At 46.2% G+C, this 22409-nt stretch overlaps 2 protein-coding genes across 2 annotated transcripts in view; both read left to right on the top strand.

Annotated features, from left to right (window-relative positions):
• Window positions 1-22409, top strand: part of LOC138351009 (zinc finger protein ZFP2-like) — a 176587-nt gene that overhangs the window by 50972 nt on the left and 103206 nt on the right. The gene's annotated exons all lie outside the window — the stretch shown is intronic.
• LOC138352257 (uncharacterized) overlaps window positions 19448-22409 on the top strand; it is a 99439-nt gene continuing 96477 nt past the window's right edge. Inside the window, exon 1 of the mRNA XM_069304622.1 lies at window positions 19448-21096. Within this exon, the coding sequence (XP_069160723.1) occupies window positions 19448-21096 (1649 nt within the window). The remainder of the gene's footprint in view (window positions 21097-22409) is intronic.

The following is a 22409-nucleotide window of genomic DNA, read 5'->3' as shown; positions in this document are numbered from 1 at the left end:
GGACCTCGGATGCTCTTTCATCGGTTCCTGTTATATGGGAAAACTCAGTGTCAAATGCTTAATGCACAGACTACCCTATTCCAGTAGCTGAAGTTTATAACTTTTTAGACACTCAACCCACCAGGAGACTCGAACACTGGCCAACAAGGTGGCAGTTGCATGCTGTATCCACTACGCTATACTTCAAAGCCATAAAGAGAGGTAGGAATTCTGGGGTATTTAACCAACCAGAAATTCCAATCCTCTCCCAGGCGATGAGATAGTGTGGGACCTCGGATGCTCTTTCATCGGTTCCTGTTATATGGGAAAACTCAGTGTCAAATGCTTAATGCACAGACTACCCTATTCCAGTAGCTGAAGTTTATAACTTTTTAGACACTCAACCCACCAGGAGACTCGAACACTGGCCAACAAGGTGGCAGTTGCATGCTGTATCCACTACGCTATACTTCAAAGCCATAAAGAGAGGTAGGAATTCTGGGGTATTTAACCAACCAGAAATTCCAATCCTCTCCCAGGCGATGAGATAGTGTGGGACCTCGGATGCTCTTTCATCGGTTCCTGTTATATGGGAAAACTCAGTGTCAAATGCTTAATGCACAGACTACCCTATTCCAGTAGCTGAAGTTTATAACTTTTTAGACACTCAACCCACCAGGAGACTCGAACACTGGCCAACAAGGTGGCAGTTGCATGCTGTATCCACTACGCTATACTTCAAAGCCATAAAGAGAGGTAGGAATTCTGGGGTATTTAACCAACCAGAAATTCCAATCCTCTCCCAGGCGATGAGATAGTGTGGGACCTCGGATGCTCTTTCATCGGTTCCTGTTATATGGGAAAACTCAGTGTCAAATGCTTAATGCACAGACTACCCTATTCCAGTAGCTGAAGTTTATAACTTTTTAGACACTCAACCCACCAGGAGACTCGAACACTGGCCAACAAGGTGGCAGTTGCATGCTGTATCCACTACGCTATACTTCAAAGCCATAAAGAGAGGTAGGAATTCTGGGGTATTTAACCAACCAGAAATTCCAATCCTCTCCCAGGCGATGAGATAGTGTGGGACCTCGGATGCTCTTTCATCGGTTCCTGTTATATGGGAAAACTCAGTGTCAAATGCTTAATGCACAGACTACCCTATTCCAGTAGCTGAAGTTTATAACTTTTTAGACACTCAACCCACCAGGAGACTCGAACACTGGCCAACAAGGTGGCAGTTGCATGCTGTATCCACTACGCTATACTTCAAAGCCATAAAGAGAGGTAGGAATTCTGGGGTATTTAACCAACCAGAAATTCCAATCCTCTCCCAGGCGATGAGATAGTGTGGGACCTCGGATGCTCTTTCATCGGTTCCTGTTATATGGGAAAACTCAGTGTCAAATGCTTAATGCACAGACTACCCTATTCCAGTAGCTGAAGTTTATAACTTTTTAGACACTCAACCCACCAGGAGACTCGAACACTGGCCAACAAGGTGGCAGTTGCATGCTGTATCCACTACGCTATACTTCAAAGCCATAAAGAGAGGTAGGAATTCTGGGGTATTTAACCAACCAGAAATTCCAATCCTCTCCCAGGCGATGAGATAGTGTGGGACCTCGGATGCTCTTTCATCGGTTCCTGTTATATGGGAAAACTCAGTGTCAAATGCTTAATGCACAGACTACCCTATTCCAGTAGCTGAAGTTTATAACTTTTTAGACACTCAACCCACCAGGAGACTCGAACACTGGCCAACAAGGTGGCAGTTGCATGCTGTATCCACTACGCTATACTTCAAAGCCATAAAGAGAGGTAGGAATTCTGGGGTATTTAACCAACCAGAAATTCCAATCCTCTCCCAGGCGATGAGATAGTGTGGGACCTCGGATGCTCTTTCATCGGTTCCTGTTATATGGGAAAACTCAGTGTCAAATGCTTAATGCACAGACTACCCTATTCCAGTAGCTGAAGTTTATAACTTTTTAGACACTCAACCCACCAGGAGACTCGAACACTGGCCAACAAGGTGGCAGTTGCATGCTGTATCCACTACGCTATACTTCAAAGCCATAAAGAGAGGTAGGAATTCTGGGGTATTTAACCAACCAGAAATTCCAATCCTCTCCCAGGCGATGAGATAGTGTGGGACCTCGGATGCTCTTTCATCGGTTCCTGTTATATGGGAAAACTCAGTGTCAAATGCTTAATGCACAGACTACCCTATTCCAGTAGCTGAAGTTTATAACTTTTTAGACACTCAACCCACCAGGAGACTCGAACACTGGCCAACAAGGTGGCAGTTGCATGCTGTATCCACTACGCTATACTTCAAAGCCATAAAGAGAGGTAGGAATTCTGGGGTATGGACACTGAGTTTTCCCATATAACAGGAACCGATGAAAGAGCATCCGAGGTCCCACACTATCTCATCGCCTGGGAGAGGATTGGAATTTCTGGTTGGTTAAATACCCCAGAATTCCTACCTCTCTTTATGGCTTTGAAGTATAGCGTAGTGGATACAGCATGCAACTGCCACCTTGTTGGCCAGTGTTCGAGTCTCCTGGTGGGTTGAGTGTCTAAAAAGTTATAAACTTCAGCTACTGGAATAGGGTAGTCTGTGCATTAAGCATTTGACACTGAGTTTTCCCATATAACAGGAACCGATGAAAGAGCATCCGAGGTCCCACACTATCTCATCGCCTGGGAGAGGATTGGAATTTCTGGTTGGTTAAATACCCCAGAATTCCTACCTCTCTTTATGGCTTTGAAGTATAGCGTAGTGGATACAGCATGCAACTGCCACCTTGTTGGCCAGTGTTCGAGTCTCCTGGTGGGTTGAGTGTCTAAAAAGTTATAAACTTCAGCTACTGGAATAGGGTAGTCTGTGCATTAAGCATTTGACACTGAGTTTTCCCATATAACAGGAACCGATGAAAGAGCATCCGAGGTCCCACACTATCTCATCGCCTGGGAGAGGATTGGAATTTCTGGTTGGTTAAATACCCCAGAATTCCTACCTCTCTTTATGGCTTTGAAGTATAGCGTAGTGGATACAGCATGCAACTGCCACCTTGTTGGCCAGTGTTCGAGTCTCCTGGTGGGTTGAGTGTCTAAAAAGTTATAAACTTCAGCTACTGGAATAGGGTAGTCTGTGCATTAAGCATTTGACACTGAGTTTTCCCATATAACAGGAACCGATGAAAGAGCATCCGAGGTCCCACACTATCTCATCGCCTGGGAGAGGATTGGAATTTCTGGTTGGTTAAATACCCCAGAATTCCTACCTCTCTTTATGGCTTTGAAGTATAGCGTAGTGGATACAGCATGCAACTGCCACCTTGTTGGCCAGTGTTCGAGTCTCCTGGTGGGTTGAGTGTCTAAAAAGTTATAAACTTCAGCTACTGGAATAGGGTAGTCTGTGCATTAAGCATTTGACACTGAGTTTTCCCATATAACAGGAACCGATGAAAGAGCATCCGAGGTCCCACACTATCTCATCGCCTGGGAGAGGATTGGAATTTCTGGTTGGTTAAATACCCCAGAATTCCTACCTCTCTTTATGGCTTTGAAGTATAGCGTAGTGGATACAGCATGCAACTGCCACCTTGTTGGCCAGTGTTCGAGTCTCCTGGTGGGTTGAGTGTCTAAAAAGTTATAAACTTCAGCTACTGGAATAGGGTAGTCTGTGCATTAAGCATTTGACACTGAGTTTTCCCATATAACAGGAACCGATGAAAGAGCATCCGAGGTCCCACACTATCTCATCGCCTGGGAGAGGATTGGAATTTCTGGTTGGTTAAATACCCCAGAATTCCTACCTCTCTTTATGGCTTTGAAGTATAGCGTAGTGGATACAGCATGCAACTGCCACCTTGTTGGCCAGTGTTCGAGTCTCCTGGTGGGTTGAGTGTCTAAAAAGTTATAAACTTCAGCTACTGGAATAGGGTAGTCTGTGCATTAAGCATTTGACACTGAGTTTTCCCATATAACAGGAACCGATGAAAGAGCATCCGAGGTCCCACACTATCTCATCGCCTGGGAGAGGATTGGAATTTCTGGTTGGTTAAATACCCCAGAATTCCTACCTCTCTTTATGGCTTTGAAGTATAGCGTAGTGGATACAGCATGCAACTGCCACCTTGTTGGCCAGTGTTCGAGTCTCCTGGTGGGTTGAGTGTCTAAAAAGTTATAAACTTCAGCTACTGGAATAGGGTAGTCTGTGCATTAAGCATTTGACACTGAGTTTTCCCATATAACAGGAACCGATGAAAGAGCATCCGAGGTCCCACACTATCTCATCGCCTGGGAGAGGATTGGAATTTCTGGTTGGTTAAATACCCCAGAATTCCTACCTCTCTTTATGGCTTTGAAGTATAGCGTAGTGGATACAGCATGCAACTGCCACCTTGTTGGCCAGTGTTCGAGTCTCCTGGTGGGTTGAGTGTCTAAAAAGTTATAAACTTCAGCTACTGGAATAGGGTAGTCTGTGCATTAAGCATTTGACACTGAGTTTTCCCATATAACAGGAACCGATGAAAGAGCATCCGAGGTCCCACACTATCTCATCGCCTGGGAGAGGATTGGAATTTCTGGTTGGTTAAATACCCCAGAATTCCTACCTCTCTTTATGGCTTTGAAGTATAGCGTAGTGGATACAGCATGCAACTGCCACCTTGTTGGCCAGTGTTCGAGTCTCCTGGTGGGTTGAGTGTCTAAAAAGTTATAAACTTCAGCTACTGGAATAGGGTAGTCTGTGCATTAAGCATTTGACACTGAGTTTTCCCATATAACAGGAACCGATGAAAGAGCATCCGAGGTCCCACACTATCTCATCGCCTGGGAGAGGATTGGAATTTCTGGTTGGTTAAATACCCCAGAATTCCTACCTCTCTTTATGGCTTTGAAGTATAGCGTAGTGGATACAGCATGCAACTGCCACCTTGTTGGCCAGTGTTCGAGTCTCCTGGTGGGTTGAGTGTCTAAAAAGTTATAAACTTCAGCTACTGGAATAGGGTAGTCTGTGCATTAAGCATTTGACACTGAGTTTTCCCATATAACAGGAACCGATGAAAGAGCATCCGAGGTCCCACACTATCTCATCGCCTGGGAGAGGATTGGAATTTCTGGTTGGTTAAATACCCCAGAATTCCTACCTCTCTTTATGGCTTTGAAGTATAGCGTAGTGGATACAGCATGCAACTGCCACCTTGTTGGCCAGTGTTCGAGTCTCCTGGTGGGTTGAGTGTCTAAAAAGTTATATATATATATATATATATATATATATATATATATATATATATATATATATATATACTTGTCGTACCTAGTAGCCAGAACGCACTTCTCAGCCTACTATGCAAGGCCCGACGGCCTGACTATGCAAGCCAAGTTTTACTTAATTAATATATTTTCTCAAATTTTTTTCTTAGAGGGAGGGATAGAGGGAGAGGGAGAGGCCTAGAGGACGGACGTGTGGCGGAGGAGCTGCTACCTTCTCAGCCATTACCCTGAGACATCTTGGCCTCACCGTACCAAGACTCAACCATATTCACCGTGAATACACCAAGCAGACGTGGGAGTGGCCGGAAGTGCCTACTGTGTACCATCTATGTGAAAACTTATCAAAACAGGTGGGTTGGCAGTGTGGAGTCATGGAGGCTGGAGTGAGGGGCCAGGATGGACCCTGCAGCCCTCCCATAGTGAGGGGAGGTGGGGGGTGAGTGAGGGGTGTTGTGTGGTCAGGAGAGAGAGGTGGGGGTTACGCGTGTGCCAAATAGTGTTTTGTGTTTTTCTTTTTTGAAAGTTTTGTTGAACAAGTTACGTTGTCAGCGATAATTGGCGCAACATATCTATCATATTGTTAGTACATCACACGTGCAGTGAGTCAGATTACAAGTGTGTGATTCATTCATTATTGTGCAGTGATATACGGGTGAATTATACCAGTGTTAGTGTCGCCCTGACCCCCACCCCCACCCAGCCCCCAGGCCGGGAAGTACCTACTCTCCCCCTCCTACCCACCCCACCACGTCGCCTCCCCACCCACGAGGCCACCTTGCCACCCGCCCATAGAAGCCGGGAGGCTCCCATGTGTGTCTACGCCACCCACCCACCCAATGTATACCCACATATTGTGTAGTGGGTGTATACCCACACTTTGTATAGAGGTGGTATATGTATTACCACTCATCTGAGTAGTAAGTGCCACGGCCAGCTGATCATCCCCCCAGCCTCCAACCGCCGCCCACCCTCCAGTCTCCACCCGCCGTCCACCTTCCCGTCCAGCGCCCGCCCAGCGCCCGCCCATGTCGCAGCTCTCAACAGATAGCCAGGCTTCTCCAAGCCAAGATGAGCCATCAAGCAAGGATAGACACGGTAGATGTCATATGTGTGACAGGGTATGCTATATCCGGTTGTGGGACGATAATGTGCGCTTTCATTCCAACAACGGAGCCAGGTGTTTGGGTTCTGAGCGCCCTCCCAGGGAGAACACCAATCAACAGCCCACACCGCCCGTAAGGCAAAACACCTCCCAGACCTTCATTCCCACAGAAAATTTATTAGAAGCTATCAAAGCAACATCGGCCAGAACCTTGCAACACATCCCTAAAGCAGCCCACCCCCATGCAGCAGCCAAATTATCTGCCCTCCTGAGAAAGGTCAACGACTCTCCTGGAACGACCCAAGCATGGCACAACCTCCTAATGTTTGGCAACATATGTCTAGCCACCCCTGCAAGGAGAGACAAAACCTTAGCTGCCTCAGTCATCAAAGCTATAAATGATTTTCCCAGGGAGGACAACCAGGTGCGCCTTCCCACTCGCGCGAGAAACACCCAAGGCAGAAAGAGCAACAGTGGCATATCCGAGACATCAAAAATCAGAACATCAGTCACCAAGAAAATAGAAGAAGGAAACACTATTGGCGCAATACGAGTCATCACCAGTGAGGACTCAATTGCCGACAGAGATGCCGCAACAGCTCAAGCCCTAAGGGAGAAACACCCACCCAGGGCTCCGCGTGAGGACGACATTGTACAAGTGGGGGCTACCGGAGCAGAACCTCTCTGGGTGGCTGAATCTGTGGTCCATAAAGCAGCCATGTCCTTCCCTACAGGATCAGCAGGTGGGTTCACAGGACTAAAACCCAACCACCTCAAGCAAATGCTCAACCTTGCACTGGGTGACATTGCAAAGAACCTCTTGGTGGAACTAACCAGATTCACCAACACATGTCTAGCTGGCAACATACCAGCGTCCATAAGACCTATCTTTTTTGGAGCATCTCTCTGTGCTCTAAAGAAAAAGGATGGAGGGATCAGGCCAATAGCTGTGGGCAATTCTCTCCGGCGTCTCGTCGCGAAGGCAGCTGCAAGAACAGTTAGTGATGCAGCGGCCAACATGCTGAAGCCAAAACAGCTCGGGTTTGGCATTCCACAAGGGTGTGAGGCGGCAGCCCATGCAGCTCGAGCCTTCATCGCCAACATCACAGACGAAAAGGCCCTTATCAAGCTAGATTTCAACAATGCCTTCAATTTGGTGCGGAGGGATGCTGTACTCCGTGCGGTTCATAGTAATTTCCCTTCCCTCTACCCTTTTGTACATTCATGCTACAGTATGGATCTTAAGCTACTTTTTGGCAAACATGAAATTGACTCGCGAGAAGGCGTCCAACAGGGTGACCCCCTTGCTCCTCTCCTTTTCTGCTTAGTCATCAAACAAGTCACAGAGGTCCTGTCCAGCGAGCTTAACATCTGGTTCTTGGATGATGGTACCCTAGCTGGTTCCCAAGACTCCCTCCTGGAGGACATCAGAAAAATCCAGGAGCAAGGTGCAGTTTTAGGCCTCACCCTGAACCCTTCTAAATGTGAAATAATATGTTCCAACCAGGGCATCGTAGAGAGAATAGAGGGCCTTCTGCCAAATATGCATAAAACTAAAGACAGCACACTCCTAGGAGCTCCCCTGGGGTTGAAAGCCATCGATGAGGTCCTTGATAAGAAAATCGCCGACCTTAAGAGGATGGATGGGAGGATTGAGGATATTGATGCTCATGATGCACTCTACCTCATCACCAGATGTCTGTCCCTCCCCAGGTTATCACACTTTCTGAGGTGTTCACCATCTTACAGTAGCCAAAAACTAAGTGAGTGTGACCTGTTACTGAAATCAATGCTAGAAAAAGCCCTTAACCTCTCTCTCGATGACCTACAGTGGAAACAAGCCTCTCTTCCCGTAAGACTTGGGGGCCTCGGAGTTCGAACAGCAACACAAATCGCTGTTCCAGCCTTCCTGTCCTCCTTATCAGCATCCGACGACCTTGTGAAGGAAATTCTACCTGCCCACTTACATCAGCTGGCAGGTGTACATGATCCCAATTTTACACGCTGTGCCACAGAGTGGGCCTCTCGTGCAGGCCAATCACCTCAACCACCATCCCCAAAAGCCCACAAGCAATCCAGCTGGGATGGCCCCATTGTAGACCAAGTTGCTGCAGAGTGCCTGGGTGCTGCAACAACACAACACGACATTGCTCGCCTCACAGCAGTAGCAGCACCACATGCAGGGGATTTCCTGTTAGCAACCCCAATGTCGGCAACTGGCACGCGTCTCACACCACACGCCCTCCGAATTGCTGTGGCTCTCCGCCTTGCTGCCCCAATCCACACCAGATAAAGGTGTATTTGCGGCGAGGTGGTGGCTGACAGGTTATCATGGGGGTGGTAGGAGAAGATAATATTAGTGTTCAGTGAGAAACCACAAGGTCTCCTCTAAATACTTTTTATTTTCTTCTCCGAGGCTATGGGTCCCCACATTGGCACCAGAGGTGGTACCCTCACTATGTTATATATATATATATATATATATATATATATATATATATATATATATATATATATATATATATATATATATATATATATATATATATATATATATATATAAAGTTTGTGAGGGTACCACCTCTGGTGCCAATGTGGGGACCCATAGCCTCGGAGAAGAAAATAAAAAGTATTCAGAGGAGACCTTGTGGTTTCTCACTGAACACTAATATTATCTTCTCCTACCACCCCCATTCTTTTGTATGTACACATGTATATTTACTTTATTTGAACTTTGTTACAAAAAAGGAGTTACATATGGGTTACAAAGATGGTTGTCATAGGTTGTCGAGTTCCTCCAGCTCCTCAGATGGCGGGCAGGAACCCTGGATGCAGTGCGCATTTCCCCTCTGTATCGCCACACTGAGGCGCTGGAAAAGAAAGCTTGCAGCTCTCGGGTCCCTTGTTGTTTCAATGAGCCTAGAACCCAGTTCCTTCAAAAAACTGGTAGCACTTTTACCTCAGGCGCCGAGCGTCTCAGAAGCAATGGGGACAAAATTGTAGTGGTGATCCAGTTCTCTATACTTACGGGATTTGGCTGCTTCCCTGTGGGTGGCAGCGCCACCTGGTTGTGCAACACTGAGGTTAATGTAGGTGTTAGCCAGGGTTGATACGCACGTGTAGTCCCATACCAACTGCTTGCCATTCTTCCAGGGGTTCACTGTGATACCATCCGGGCGACCAATAAGAGCGTCAGAGTTACGGGGCGTTAGGTAACGGGGCTCTCTTTCAGCTGGGCATCCAGCTGTGGTGAGGCTCCTCTTGATGATGTCGTTAACTTCACTGTGCCTCGAGTGCCATCCCCCTGTGCTTTGGCAGAGTAGGCCATGGTGACCGTACCCGTCAGCCACCACCTCGCCGCAAATACACCTATATCTGGTGTGGATTGGGGCAGCAAGGCGGAGGGCCACAGCAATTCGGAGGGCGTGTGGTGTGAGACGCGTACCAGTTGCCGACATTGGGGTTGCTAACAGGAAATCCCCTGCATGTGGTGCTGCTACTGCTGTGAGGCGAGCAATGTCGTGTTGTGTTGTTGCAGCACCCAGGCACTCTGCAGCAACTTGGTCTACAATGGGACCATCCCAGCTGGATTGCTTGTGGGATTTGGGGGATGGGAGGGGGATATATATATATATATATATATATATATATATATATATATATATATATATATATATATATATATATATATATATATATATATATATATATATATATATATATGTGTGTGTGTTTATATCACGAAAATAAACACGTGATTAAGAATGTGACAATGTCAGACCCCGGAGGAAAATGAAACAGGAATTTCCTTAAATACTTTCGTATATTAAATACATCTTCAGAAGGAATGATTTTACAGATCGAGTGATGGGTATAAATAGGCAGGAGAGAATGGTGAAGTAAGGTGAGGTACAATACTTGGACAACGCAGACGGCCCAATGGCCCATCAGATGCACCCAATTGGCCCATCCGATGTAGCCCAATGGCCCATCTGATACAGCAGACATACAAGCACAATACATAGGTAATTATAACATAAAGAGGTAAATATATACAATGAATTAGTGAGACAAATGTTTTCCAATGATCCTACTTAAATCGCCCTTTAGCTGATCTATTAGAAATGGATCTAAGTTATATAGACCACTGCTAATATTCAAATTACTTTCTTTGGTGATCTGTATCAAAGCAGATTCAATTATGTTTCTGTTATAGGTGCTTTTACAATTTGTTATTGAAGAAGCACTCTCCCAATCAATTTGGTGAGCTTTTTCTGACAAATGAACAAACAAAGCATTAGATAATTGGCCATGTCTTACAGAGTATTTATGTTGCGATATTCTACATTTTAAATCTTTAGATGTTTGCCCGACATAGAACTTATTACATTCCTTACAAGGTATTTTATAAATGACGCAATTATCACTACGAGGGCTGTTCCTAACTAATAGCTTACCAACAGTGTTTTCGTAGCTAAACATTACATCTATATTAAAAAGTTTCAAGGCCTTAACAATATTCTCAAACCCAGAGAAATATGGTAAACATAACACATTCTTTGGGCGAATCCTTTCACTGCATACATTATTATAATATGTACGACGTGCTTTGTTACGACAAACTTCCAAAAAATTCAGTGGGTAACAAAGCTTTGTAAACACAGACGAATTTGTAGCCAAACTTAATGACCAAGTCACCTCCATAAAATTTACTATGGAGACTGAAATTGCTAAATGTTTGCCATTCTTAGATTTGCTTATTCATAGGGAAAACTCTTCATTAAAGTTTAGTGTTTACAGAAAACCTACGAATAATTTATCTTATGTTCATTATTTTTCAGGGCATAAATACAATGTAAAAAACTCAATTTTTTCTTCAATGTATCTAAGAGCTCTTCGAGTTGTGAGTCCAGAATTCTTAGACGAAGAATTTAAGAATATTGATTCGATTGGTCTTAAGCTTTGTTACCCACTGAATTTTTTGGAAGTTTGTCGTAACAAAGCACGTCGTACATATTATAATAATGTATGCAGTGAAAGGATTCGCCCAAAGAATGTGTTATGTTTACCATATTTCTCTGGGTTTGAGAATATTGTTAAGGCCTTGAAACTTTTTAATATAGATGTAATGTTTAGCTACGAAAACACTGTTGGTAAGCTATTAGTTAGGAACAGCCCTCGTAGTGATAATTGCGTCATTTATAAAATACCTTGTAAGGAATGTAATAAGTTCTATGTCGGGCAAACATCTAAAGATTTAAAATGTAGAATATCGCAACATAAATACTCTGTAAGACATGGCCAATTGTCTAATGCTTTGTTTGTTCATTTGTCAGAAAAAGCTCACCAAATTGATTGGGAGAGTGCTTCTTCAATAACAAATTGTAAAAGCACCTATAACAGAAACATAATTGAATCTGCTTTGATACAGATCACCAAAGAAAGTAATTTGAATATTAGCAGTGGTCTATATAACTTAGATCCATTTCTAATAGATCAGCTAATGGGCGATTTAAGTAGGATCATTGGAAAACATTTGTCTCACTAATTCATTGTATATATTTACCTCTTTATGTTATAATTACCTATGTATTGTGCTTGTATGTCTGCTGTATCAGATGGGCCATTGGGCTACATCGGTTGGGCCGTCTGCGTTGTCCAAGTATTGTACCTCACCTTACTTCACCACTCTCTCCTGCCTATTTATACCCATCACTCGATCTGTAAAATCATTCCTTCTGAAGATGTATTTAATATACGAAAGTACTTAAGGAAATATATATATATAAATATATATATATATATATATATATATATATATATATATATATATATATATATATATTATATCTACATTTGAGTGAGGTGGGAAGGGTGATGTGGCATTAACACAAGACAGAACAGGAGGGGATATTAATAGGGTATTAAAAGTATCAACACAAGACAGAACAGAAACAATGGGTATTGAATAGAAGTGTTTGTAGAAAGCCTATTGGTCCATATTTCTTGATGCTTCTATATTGGAGCGGAGTCTTGAGGTGGGTAGAATATAGTTGTGCAATAATTGGCTGTTGATTGCTGGTGTTGACTTCTTGATGTGTAGTGCCTCGCAAACGTCAAGCCGCCTGCTATCGCTGTATCTATCGATGATTTCTGTGTTGTTTACTAGGATTTCTAGAAATCCTAGTAAACAACACAGAAATCATCGATAGATACAGCGATAGCAGGCGGCTTGACGTTTGCGAGGCACTACACATCAAGAAGTCAACACCAGCAATCAACAGCCAATTATTGCACAACTATATTCTACCCACCTCAAGACTCCGCTCCAATATAGAAGCATCAAGAAATATGGACCAATAGGCTTTCTACAAACACTTCTATTCAATACCCATTGTTTCTGTTCTGTCTTGTGTTGATACTTTTAATACCCTATTAATATCCCCTCCTGTTCTGTCTTGTGTTAATGCCACATCACCCTTCCCACCTCACTCAAATGTAGATATAATATCAGAGAGACGTAAGTTCTAATCAGTTGTGTATTTGTGAAGTCTTTGAAAATATATATATATATATATATATATATATATATATATATATATATATATATATATATATATATATATATATATATGCGAACAAGCCTGAATGGTCCCCAGGACAATATGCAACTGAAAACTCACACCCCAGAAGTGACTCGAACCCATACTCCCAGAAGCAACGCAACTGGTATGTACAAGACGCCTTAATCCACTTGACCATCACGACCGGACATAATGAGGTGATAGCCGAGGCTATTTGAACCACCCCACCGCCGGCACTCAGATAGTAATCTTGGGCATAGCATTTTACCAAATCACCTCATTCTTTGGGGCACACGTGAGGAACACAAATGCGAACAAGCCTGAATGGTCCCCAGGACAATATGCAACTGAAAACTCACACCCCAGAAGTGACTCGAACCCATACTCCCAGAAGCAACGCAACTGGTATGTACAAGACGCCTTAATCCACTTGACCATCACAACCGGACATAATGAGGTGATAGCCGAGGCTATTTGAACCACCCCACCGCCGGCACTCGGATAGTAATCTTGGGCATAGCATTTTACCAAATCACCTCATTCTTTGGGGCACACGTGAGGAACACAAATGCGAACAAGCCTGAATGGTCCCCAGGACAATATGCAACTGAAAACTCACACCCCAGAAGTGACTCGAACCCATACTCCCAGAAGCAACGCAACTGGTATGTACAAGACGCCTTAATCCACTTGACCATCACGACCGGACAAAATGAGGTGATAGCCGAGGCTATTTGAATCACCCCACCGCCGGCACTCGGATAGTAATCTTGGGCATAGCATTTTACCAGATCACCTCATTCTTTGGGGCACACGTGAGGAACACAAATGCGAACAAGCCTGAATGGTCCCCAGGACAATATGCAACTGAAAACTCACACCCCAGAAGTGACTCGAACCCATACTCCCAGAAGCAACGCAACTGGTATGTACAAGACGCCTTAATCCACTTGACCATCACGACCGGACATAATGAGGTGATAGCCGAGGCTATTTGAACCACCCCACCTCCGGCACTCGGATAGTAATCTTGGGCATAGCATTTTACCAAATCACCTCATTCTTTGGGGCACACGTGAGGAACACAAATGCGAACAAGCCTGAATGGTCCCCAGGACAATATGCAACTGAAAACTCACACCCCAGAAGTGACTCGAACCCATACTCCCAGAAGCAACGCAACTGGTATGTACAAGACGCCTTAATCCACTTGACCATCACGACATCACGTGTTCTGTCTTGTGTTGATGAAATTAATACCCTATTAATGCCACCTCTTGTTCTGTCTTGTGTTGATGAAATTAATACCCTATTAATGCCACCTCACCCTATCCACCTCTCTCAAATGTAGATATAAAATCGGAGATGCGTAAGTTCTATTCAGTTATATATATATATATATATATATATATATATATATATATATATATATATATATATATATATATATATATATATATATATATATATATATATATATATATATATATATATATATATATATATGTTGTACCTAGTTGCCAGAACGTCGTACTTGGACTACTATGCAATGCCCGATTTGCCTAATAGCCCAAGTTTTCCTGAATTCATATATTTTTCCAAATTTGTTATTAGGTTGAGTTAAGATAGGTTAGATTAGGTTAGGTAGGGTTGGTTAGGTTCGGTCATATATCTACGTTAGTTTTAACTCAAGTTTAAACAAACTAACGTATGTGACAGTGTTCCCACCTTTATATTTCTCCTACGCCAGCTGTAAGAGTCATATCTACTTTACCCGAACGTTCTCTGCCTTCCAGAGAACAATTTGACATACGTGGGAGCATGAGGTGTTCTCGCATAGGAGAGAAATTAACTAAAGAAGAGTGTTTTGGCCAGTGGCTTAGGCCCTTTTGGACGCCAAGATGGCGCCGACTCCTACGTTTTTGTGCCAAAATGTTATGACGTCAGTGGCACCAGATTGGCCAAGAACGGTGACGTGGTACAGGGAGCCAATGAGAAGCGCCCCTGGCAAGTGTGACGTCACGAGTGGAGGTAGGTTCGGGCCTTGCACCCTCGTGGCGCGTGGAGGTAGATACGACACGACGTCAAGGGCGGAGGTGCGATAGGGTGGTCCTGCCAGTCTGACAGTATTCGCCCCTCTCCAGTGAATATATGCATCACCAGTGATCTGCGAGCATCTTGTGAGGTCTTCCTGAACTCCGTGAGGCGGATAGAAGAAGGAATTGACAGGAAACGAGCAACAAGTGCTCTAGTGACAGGTGCTTAGCAAGAGTGAAGCCTGGGCAGTGACGTCAGGGACGACAGTACAGTTTCACCAGTCAGGTGATGACGTAGCGGCTGGGTCAGTTCACCGTGAGGAAGAAGAACAAACTAGCTGGGGATACGAACAACTGCAGCTGGGAGTAAGGACTGCAGATGTAGTTGTGAAGAGGAGGCGACGGCCAGGAGACCGACTCCAACCCTTCAAGAGGTTGTGGAGGAGCACGGAGCCTGCAGAGAGAAGCAGTATGGAGAAGACGCGCTTTTTGGGTGTTGGTATAGGTCCTGGGAAGAGCATCAGTGTGTGTGGGGGTGTTCCCTACAGCAAGTCGTGAGCCGGGACCAGGAGCTTCAATTCAACCCTCAACAGAGGACGAGTCCACATCATTTATGGTGGAAGTAGGTAATTCAGTTTTCCCTCCCATTCCCCTTTAGTTAGCGATTAGCCAGAGTATCTTCTATGTCGTGAGCAGGGCTCACCAATGTCTATGTTTCTAGTAAGACACAGTTGTGAAGGGAGATGCTATAGAGTTCTCACTAGATATATATATGGTGTGTTATTGCACCTGTGGTTTGATGAAGAGATTACTGTGACGAGGACATTTATATTTACATGTCATTTATATTATATGTTCGTGCCAGAGGTTATATATATAAATATACAATTTAATAGTGTAAGGCTGTGCGCCTAGAGTTACCTCGTTATTATAAATATTGATAAAGTGAACTATATATACTGGAGTTATTAAATATTATATTCATATGTCTAGTAGTTAACTGTGATTATACCAGTGTTGTGATATACTGTGAATACATGGGAATAATAGGCGCCTCACGCCAATAGTGTGAGTATAGTGAGGAAGTGAGCAGTGTGAGGAACAGTGAGGAGTGTGAGTGGGCGTGGCATCTCGCGAGTTGCCAAACGTTCGATAGCACTGCATGTGGAGCCTGGGAACGCACGTCAACTGGGAGTGTTGCCATTCCCGGAGTGTTCCAGAATTGTGAAGAGGCGGAGAGAAGGCTTCTCATTTTTTCCTTTGCCATGTTGTTGATGCAGAGTTATGATTCTTTGATCTTTTAAGTAAACTACAAAACCACCGCTGTGTTTGTGTCAACCCTCCATTACCTTGCTGCTATTGAGACTATCTAAGAGTGAGTGATTTAAATATATACTTACCTGTTACCAAATTGATTAGTAGTCCCTGGGGCCACTACTATATTACTACTATTCCACTGAGGTGTTACTGGACACGGTAAACACCAGTTGGTGGCCTATAGTGAGCGGTAGAGTCCTCTGTCGGGGCGGGCACATGATCAAGTGAAGTGATCGTGTTCTCACTCGTCTTTAGGCTACGAGGCCAGCCGGAGACAGACTGAGAGACTCTCCTGGTGAACAGTGGCACCGTGAGGATCGAGTGCAGACCCGTGGGGGCTACAGTAAGTAACGTTTATCACTACTAATACTTGGTGGTGACTGGCTAGAGAGAGAGACACCCAGACATTAGCAACCTTGCCAGGATTACGATTACGATTGTGGTGCTTGATAGTGGCTAAAGGTATTAAGTACAGGTAACAGGTATTCACTCATAGCACAAGTATGGAGGACGAGAAGGTAGCAAGGTTTATTGACACCAGGGATGAACAGGTGCTGGAGGATTGCACAAAGGCGCAGCTGCAGTTAATAGCTGACCACTTTGGAATCCAGTTGAGATCCTCCAAGGTGGGAGAAAGGAGGCTTGAGATTGTGGCACAGCTCAAGGCCCGAGATGAGGCTTCAGGGGAGGAACGGCCACAGACACCTGCCAGTGCAAGGGAGAATTTAAGCATTGGTGGAAGCAGTAGGGGATCTAGCAGCAACTGGCGCAGCGTCAAGCTGGAGATGATGAAGCTGCAGCTGGAGGCACAGCTGCGCAGGGAAGAGCGTGATCACGAAGCACAGCTGAAGCGTGCAGAACGAGAAGCACAACTGAGGCGGGAGGAGCGCGAGCTGGAAGCCAAGCTGAAGCAGCAAGAGATTGAAGCCAACAGAGAGGTTGACCTGAAGCGGGCTGAACTAGGGGTAGCCCCACCAGCACCTCCACAGCAGGAGGACCGCCGGGTACGAGAGCGTGATTTACCGGTCTTTGTGCCTAATGAATTTGAGGGCTTCTTTGACCATTTCGGGAGGGTAGCTACCTTGAAGAAGTGGCCAAGAGCAGAGTGGGCAGAACTGGTCCAGGGTAGGCTCACAGGCGAACCTCGCGAGGCTTACAACATGCTTGACCTCGAGGAATGCACCAATTATGATGCAGTGAAGAGAGCAGTGCTTCACTCGTTTAAGCTGACTCCAGAGTGTTACAGGAAAAGGTTCCGAGAATGTACCCATTCGCCAGGTAAATCTTATGCAGAGACGGCGAGGGACATGGAAAGAAGATTTCTGAAGTTGTTGAAAGCTGAAGGAGCTGAGTCAGCTGAGGACATCAAGCAGCTAATGGTCATGGAAAAATTTATGTCCGTGCTCTCTCCTGAGATCAGGATTAGAGTCAAGGAGGCGGACATAAAAGACCTGAGGGCTGCTGCTGACAGAGCCGACATGTTGGAGGAAGCCTTGCAACCACACAGAGAGGGACCGCACAGGCCGCCGGCGTACTCTGGCTATGGGAGTGGTTTTAGGAAGACGGACGGATGAAGGACAGGAACGAGTTCTCCCAAGTCCCACCTCTCGAGTGGAGACGGTAGGGGACTGAAAAGTTCTGTAGAACCAGTCAAGAAGCCCCTAGCTGAGAGTGCTGGATCTGTTGTTGTGCCGAGGGACGCTACGAGGGAGACGACGGAAGGCGCGAGGAAAACCCACGGAGCGACGGTCTCTGGAGGCGTTGCCAGAGCGAGCGGTGGTGGAAGGTCACCGCCAAGAAGGGTCCGCTGCTACAACTGTGGAGGATATGGACATTTTGCGCGTGATTGCAAAGGCCCTAAGCAGTGTGGGAACGTTGCTTTCGTTAGGATGGAGGCCCAAGTGGCCGAGAACGTGCGGGGTGAGACTGTACCAAGTGTGGAGAAGAAAATTCACCTGTTCCTTTGTGAAGGGACGGTAAGGATGGGGGAGGCAGACCCCGTTCCTGTGAAGATATTGAGGGACACCGGGGCTGATTTTACCCTGGTGAGTAGAACCCTGTTCCCCGAGGGTTACAAGAATACCAGTGTGGTGGGGGGGCTGTTGTGACCACTGTGGGAGGCCCAGTGAGGATGCTCCTGCACAAGGTAACATTGGATTCTGATTATGGCTGTCAGACACTAGTGGTAGGGGTCTGCGCCTCAATGCCCAAGATGGAGGCGCAAGTCATCCTTGGGAATGACGCCTGTGGAGGATGTGTCCTCCCTAACCTCGTGAAGGGCGAGGAGTGCTTGGAGCACTACAGAGAGAAAGACGGAGTATTAGACGCCTGTGGGAACGGGAAGGGAATCGCCGAGGTGGCGTTCCCTGTATGTGCTGTGATCCCAAGGCGGTGCAACGAGCACGGAGCGAGTGGATCTGATGGGGCTGAAGAAGAGACGTCTGACAGCCTGGGGGTCGATCACCTCTTCGTGGAACCCGGAGAACAGGTGGAGGGCGAAGGCAACCTGATGGTGAGCTACAGGTGACCCTCGCCAGTTCTCTTGAGGTGGACCGCGCTCGTCTGGGGGAGTTACAACAGGTGGAGTTCCCAGAGTTGATTCAGGAGGCCAAAGGAGGACGTGCTGGTCCTGAGAGTGCCACACATTTTTATCTGCAAAATGGGATGCTGATGAGACAGTGGAGGCCTGTGAGAATGGAGCCCAGAGAGGAATCACTAGGTATGAGGCACCAGGAAGTGTTGCCGGCGCAGTGCAGAGCGGCAGTGCTGGATCTGTCGCACTCTGTGGATTCTGCAGGTCACCTGGGAGTGACCAAGACTGTATGCAAGTTTCTACTGGCCGGGTATGGACGCCGATGTGAAGCGTCACTGTAAGACTTGCTTACCTTGCCAGAGAGCAGGAAAGAGTGTACCAGCGATACCAAAGGCCCCGTTAGTCCCTGTTCCTGCATTTGGGCCAGCGTTTGACCGTCTGTTGGTCGACGGGGTAGGACCGTTGCCACGGACGAGAAAGGGAAACATCTACCTGATGACCATCATGTGTGTGGCGACAAGGTTCCCGGGAGGAATCCCGATGCGATGCTTGACGTCAAAAGGTGTAGCCGGGCAGTTGCAGCGTTTTTTTCTCTTGGGTGGGAATGCCCAGGGAAATTCAGACGGACTGTGGGAGCGAATTCCAGTCCAAGTGGTTTAGACAGACCGTGTCGAATTGGGGAGTAACTCAGATTCGGTCGTCGCCCTACCGACCGCAGTCGCAAGGGGCGATCGAAAGTTTTCACTCCACACTGAAAACCATTCTGAGAGTGTTCTGTGCGGAACAAGGAGCCGAGTGGGATGAGGCAGTGTACCCTGCATTGTTTACTATACGGAACGCTGTAGTGGAGTCACTGGGTTTCTCACCGTTCCAACTGGTATATGGACATGAGGTACAGAGTCCTCTATCCATGCTGAGAGAGCAATGGGTGCCAGGAGTGACCGTGGGAACGGTCAGCGAATATGTGCAGAAATTTAAGGAGCATCTCGCATTGGCGAAAGAGCTAGCAGGAAAGCATTTGAAGGAGGCACAGCAAAAGATGTCAGAGTTGTACGACAAGAAAGCTACGCCAAGAGAGTTCCAGGTTGGGTCCCAGGTTATGGTGTTACTGCCAGGGAAGAGCCGTGTGACCGAGTCACGATTTGAGGGACCGTATAAGGTGCTAAGGCGATTGGGTCCAGTAAGCTATGAAGTCAGCAAGCCGGACAGACCCCACAAGACACAGGTGTGTCATATTGACCGTCTGAAGCCTTTCTTCCCTGAAGAAGGAGGAGCCGCCGTGCAGTACAGAACAATGCCACGAGAGCTACAGCAGAAAGTGGTCTTATGCGTGCAGGTGAATCAAGAGATTCTAGCAGAGAAAGGAAAATGGTCCAGGGCGGACGGCACCCATCTCTCCAATGCGGAGAGTTTGGAGAATATCGGAGTCAAGCTTCAACACCTGGGAGGAAGACAGAGAGCGGATCTGACGGACCTGTTGAAAGAGAATGCATCTCTTTTTACCGACGTGCCCCAACGCCACAAGAGTGTGATGCACGAGGTAGAGGTGAGGGACGCCAGGCCCATTAAACAGAGTGCTTATAAGGTCAGCCTTGAGATGCGAGAATTGACGAGGAAGAAGGTAGAGTACCTTCTTCAGAATGACCTTGCCGAGCCTAGCAACAGCGAGTGGAGTTCCCCGTGTTTGCTGGTTAAGAAAAGCGATGGTACATACCGCTTTTGCACTGACTACAGGAAGGTGAACTCCATCACTGTGGCAGATTCCCACCCCATGCCCAAGGCAAGTGATTGCATCGATCAGGTGGGTAGTGCCAGATATGTGTCCAAGGTCAACCTGCTCATGGGGTATTACCAAATCTCGTTAACTCCCGAGGCTAGAAAGATATCAGCTTTTGTGACACCAGATGGACTGTATCAGTATAAAGTGTTGCCCTTCGGGATGAAGAACAGTGGGAGTTGTTTTCAACGTATGATGAACGAGTTGCTGAGAGGAGCCGAAGGCTGCACTGTATACATTGACGATATAGTAGTATACTCCGACGATTGGGAGGCACACCTAGAGCGCCTCAGGGAGCTGTTCAGGAGGCTGGAAGATGCTAACCTGACCGTGAACCTAGCCAAGAGTGAGTTTGGGAAGGCCCATCTAGAATACCTAGGCTTCGTCATCGGTCAAGGAGAGGTTACCCCTGTGGACCACAAGGTATCAGCTGTTAGAGAGTACCCAATACCCAGGACACGGAAGGAATTGCTGAGGTATCTTGGGATGATTGGATACTATCGTGGTTTCTGTAAGAACTTTTCCACGATAGCGCATCCTCAGACAGAGTTATTCTCTAAGAATACACGATGGAGTGGGGAGAGGCCTGCCAGAAATCTTTTGAGAAGACGAAGAACAGAGGCTCAAGTCTTGATATCCCCAGATTTTACAGCCAGGTTCATTCTGTATGTAGATGCCAGTGATGTAAGGATATGAGCCATGTTGGCCCAGGAAAGGAGCGAGGTACATAGGCCTATCGCATTTTACTTCAAGAAATTCGTGAAGTACCAGCGTGTCTATAGTACCGTCAAAAAGGAGGCTTTGGCTTTAGTAATGGCCCTAAAGCACTTCGACGTGTACGTGTGAGGAGGGGCGAGGCCTGACTCGTTTTTACAGATCAGAACCCTCTGACTTTCTTGTACAAGATGAGAAACTCCAACCAGAGGCTGACAAGGTGGGCATTACTACTACAAGAATACTGGTTAGAAATTAAGCACATCAGAGGGAAGGACAACGTGGTAGCGGATGCCCTTTCCCGAGTACACTAAACCGATATGATTCTTATTTAAAGGGGGAGGGGTATGTGACAGTGTTCCCACCCTTATATTTCTCCCACGCCAGCTTTAAGAGTCATATGTACTTTACCCGAACGTTCTCTGCCTTCCAGGGAACAATTTGACATATGTGGCAGCGTGAGTTGTTCTCGCATAGGAGAGAAATTAACTAAAGAAGAGTGTTTTGGCCAGTGGCTTAGGCCCTTTTGGACGCCAAGATGGCGCCGACTCCTATGTTTTCGCACTACGTTTTCGATAGCACTGCATGTGGAGCCTGGGAACGCACGTCAACTGGGAGTGTTGCCATTCCCGGAGTGTTCCCGAATTGTGAAGAGGCGGCGAGAAGGCTTCTCATTTTTTCCTTTGCCATGTTATTGATGCAGAGTTATGATTCTTTGATCTTTTAAGTAAACTACAAAACCACCGCCGTGTTTGTGTCAACCCTCCATTACCTTGCTGCTATTGAGACTATCTAAGAGTGAGTGATTTAAGCATATATTTACCTGTTACCAAATTGATTAGTATTCCCTGGGGCCACTACTATATTACTACTATTCCACTGAGGTGTTACTGGACACGGTAAACAACAGTTGGTGACCTATAGTGAGCGGTAGAGTCCTCTGTTGGGGCGGGCACATGATCAAGTGAAGTGATCGTGTTCTCACTCGTCTTTAGACTACGAGGCCAGCCGGAGACAGACTGAGAGACTCTCCTGGTGAACAGTGGCACCGTGAGGATCGAGTGCAGACCCGTGG

The sequence above is a fragment of the Procambarus clarkii genome, chromosome 5 (assembly GCF_040958095.1).
Source record: "Procambarus clarkii isolate CNS0578487 chromosome 5, FALCON_Pclarkii_2.0, whole genome shotgun sequence".
Lineage (NCBI taxonomy): Eukaryota > Metazoa > Arthropoda > Malacostraca > Decapoda > Cambaridae > Procambarus > Procambarus clarkii.
This window is presented reverse-complemented; position numbering and strand designations above follow the sequence as displayed.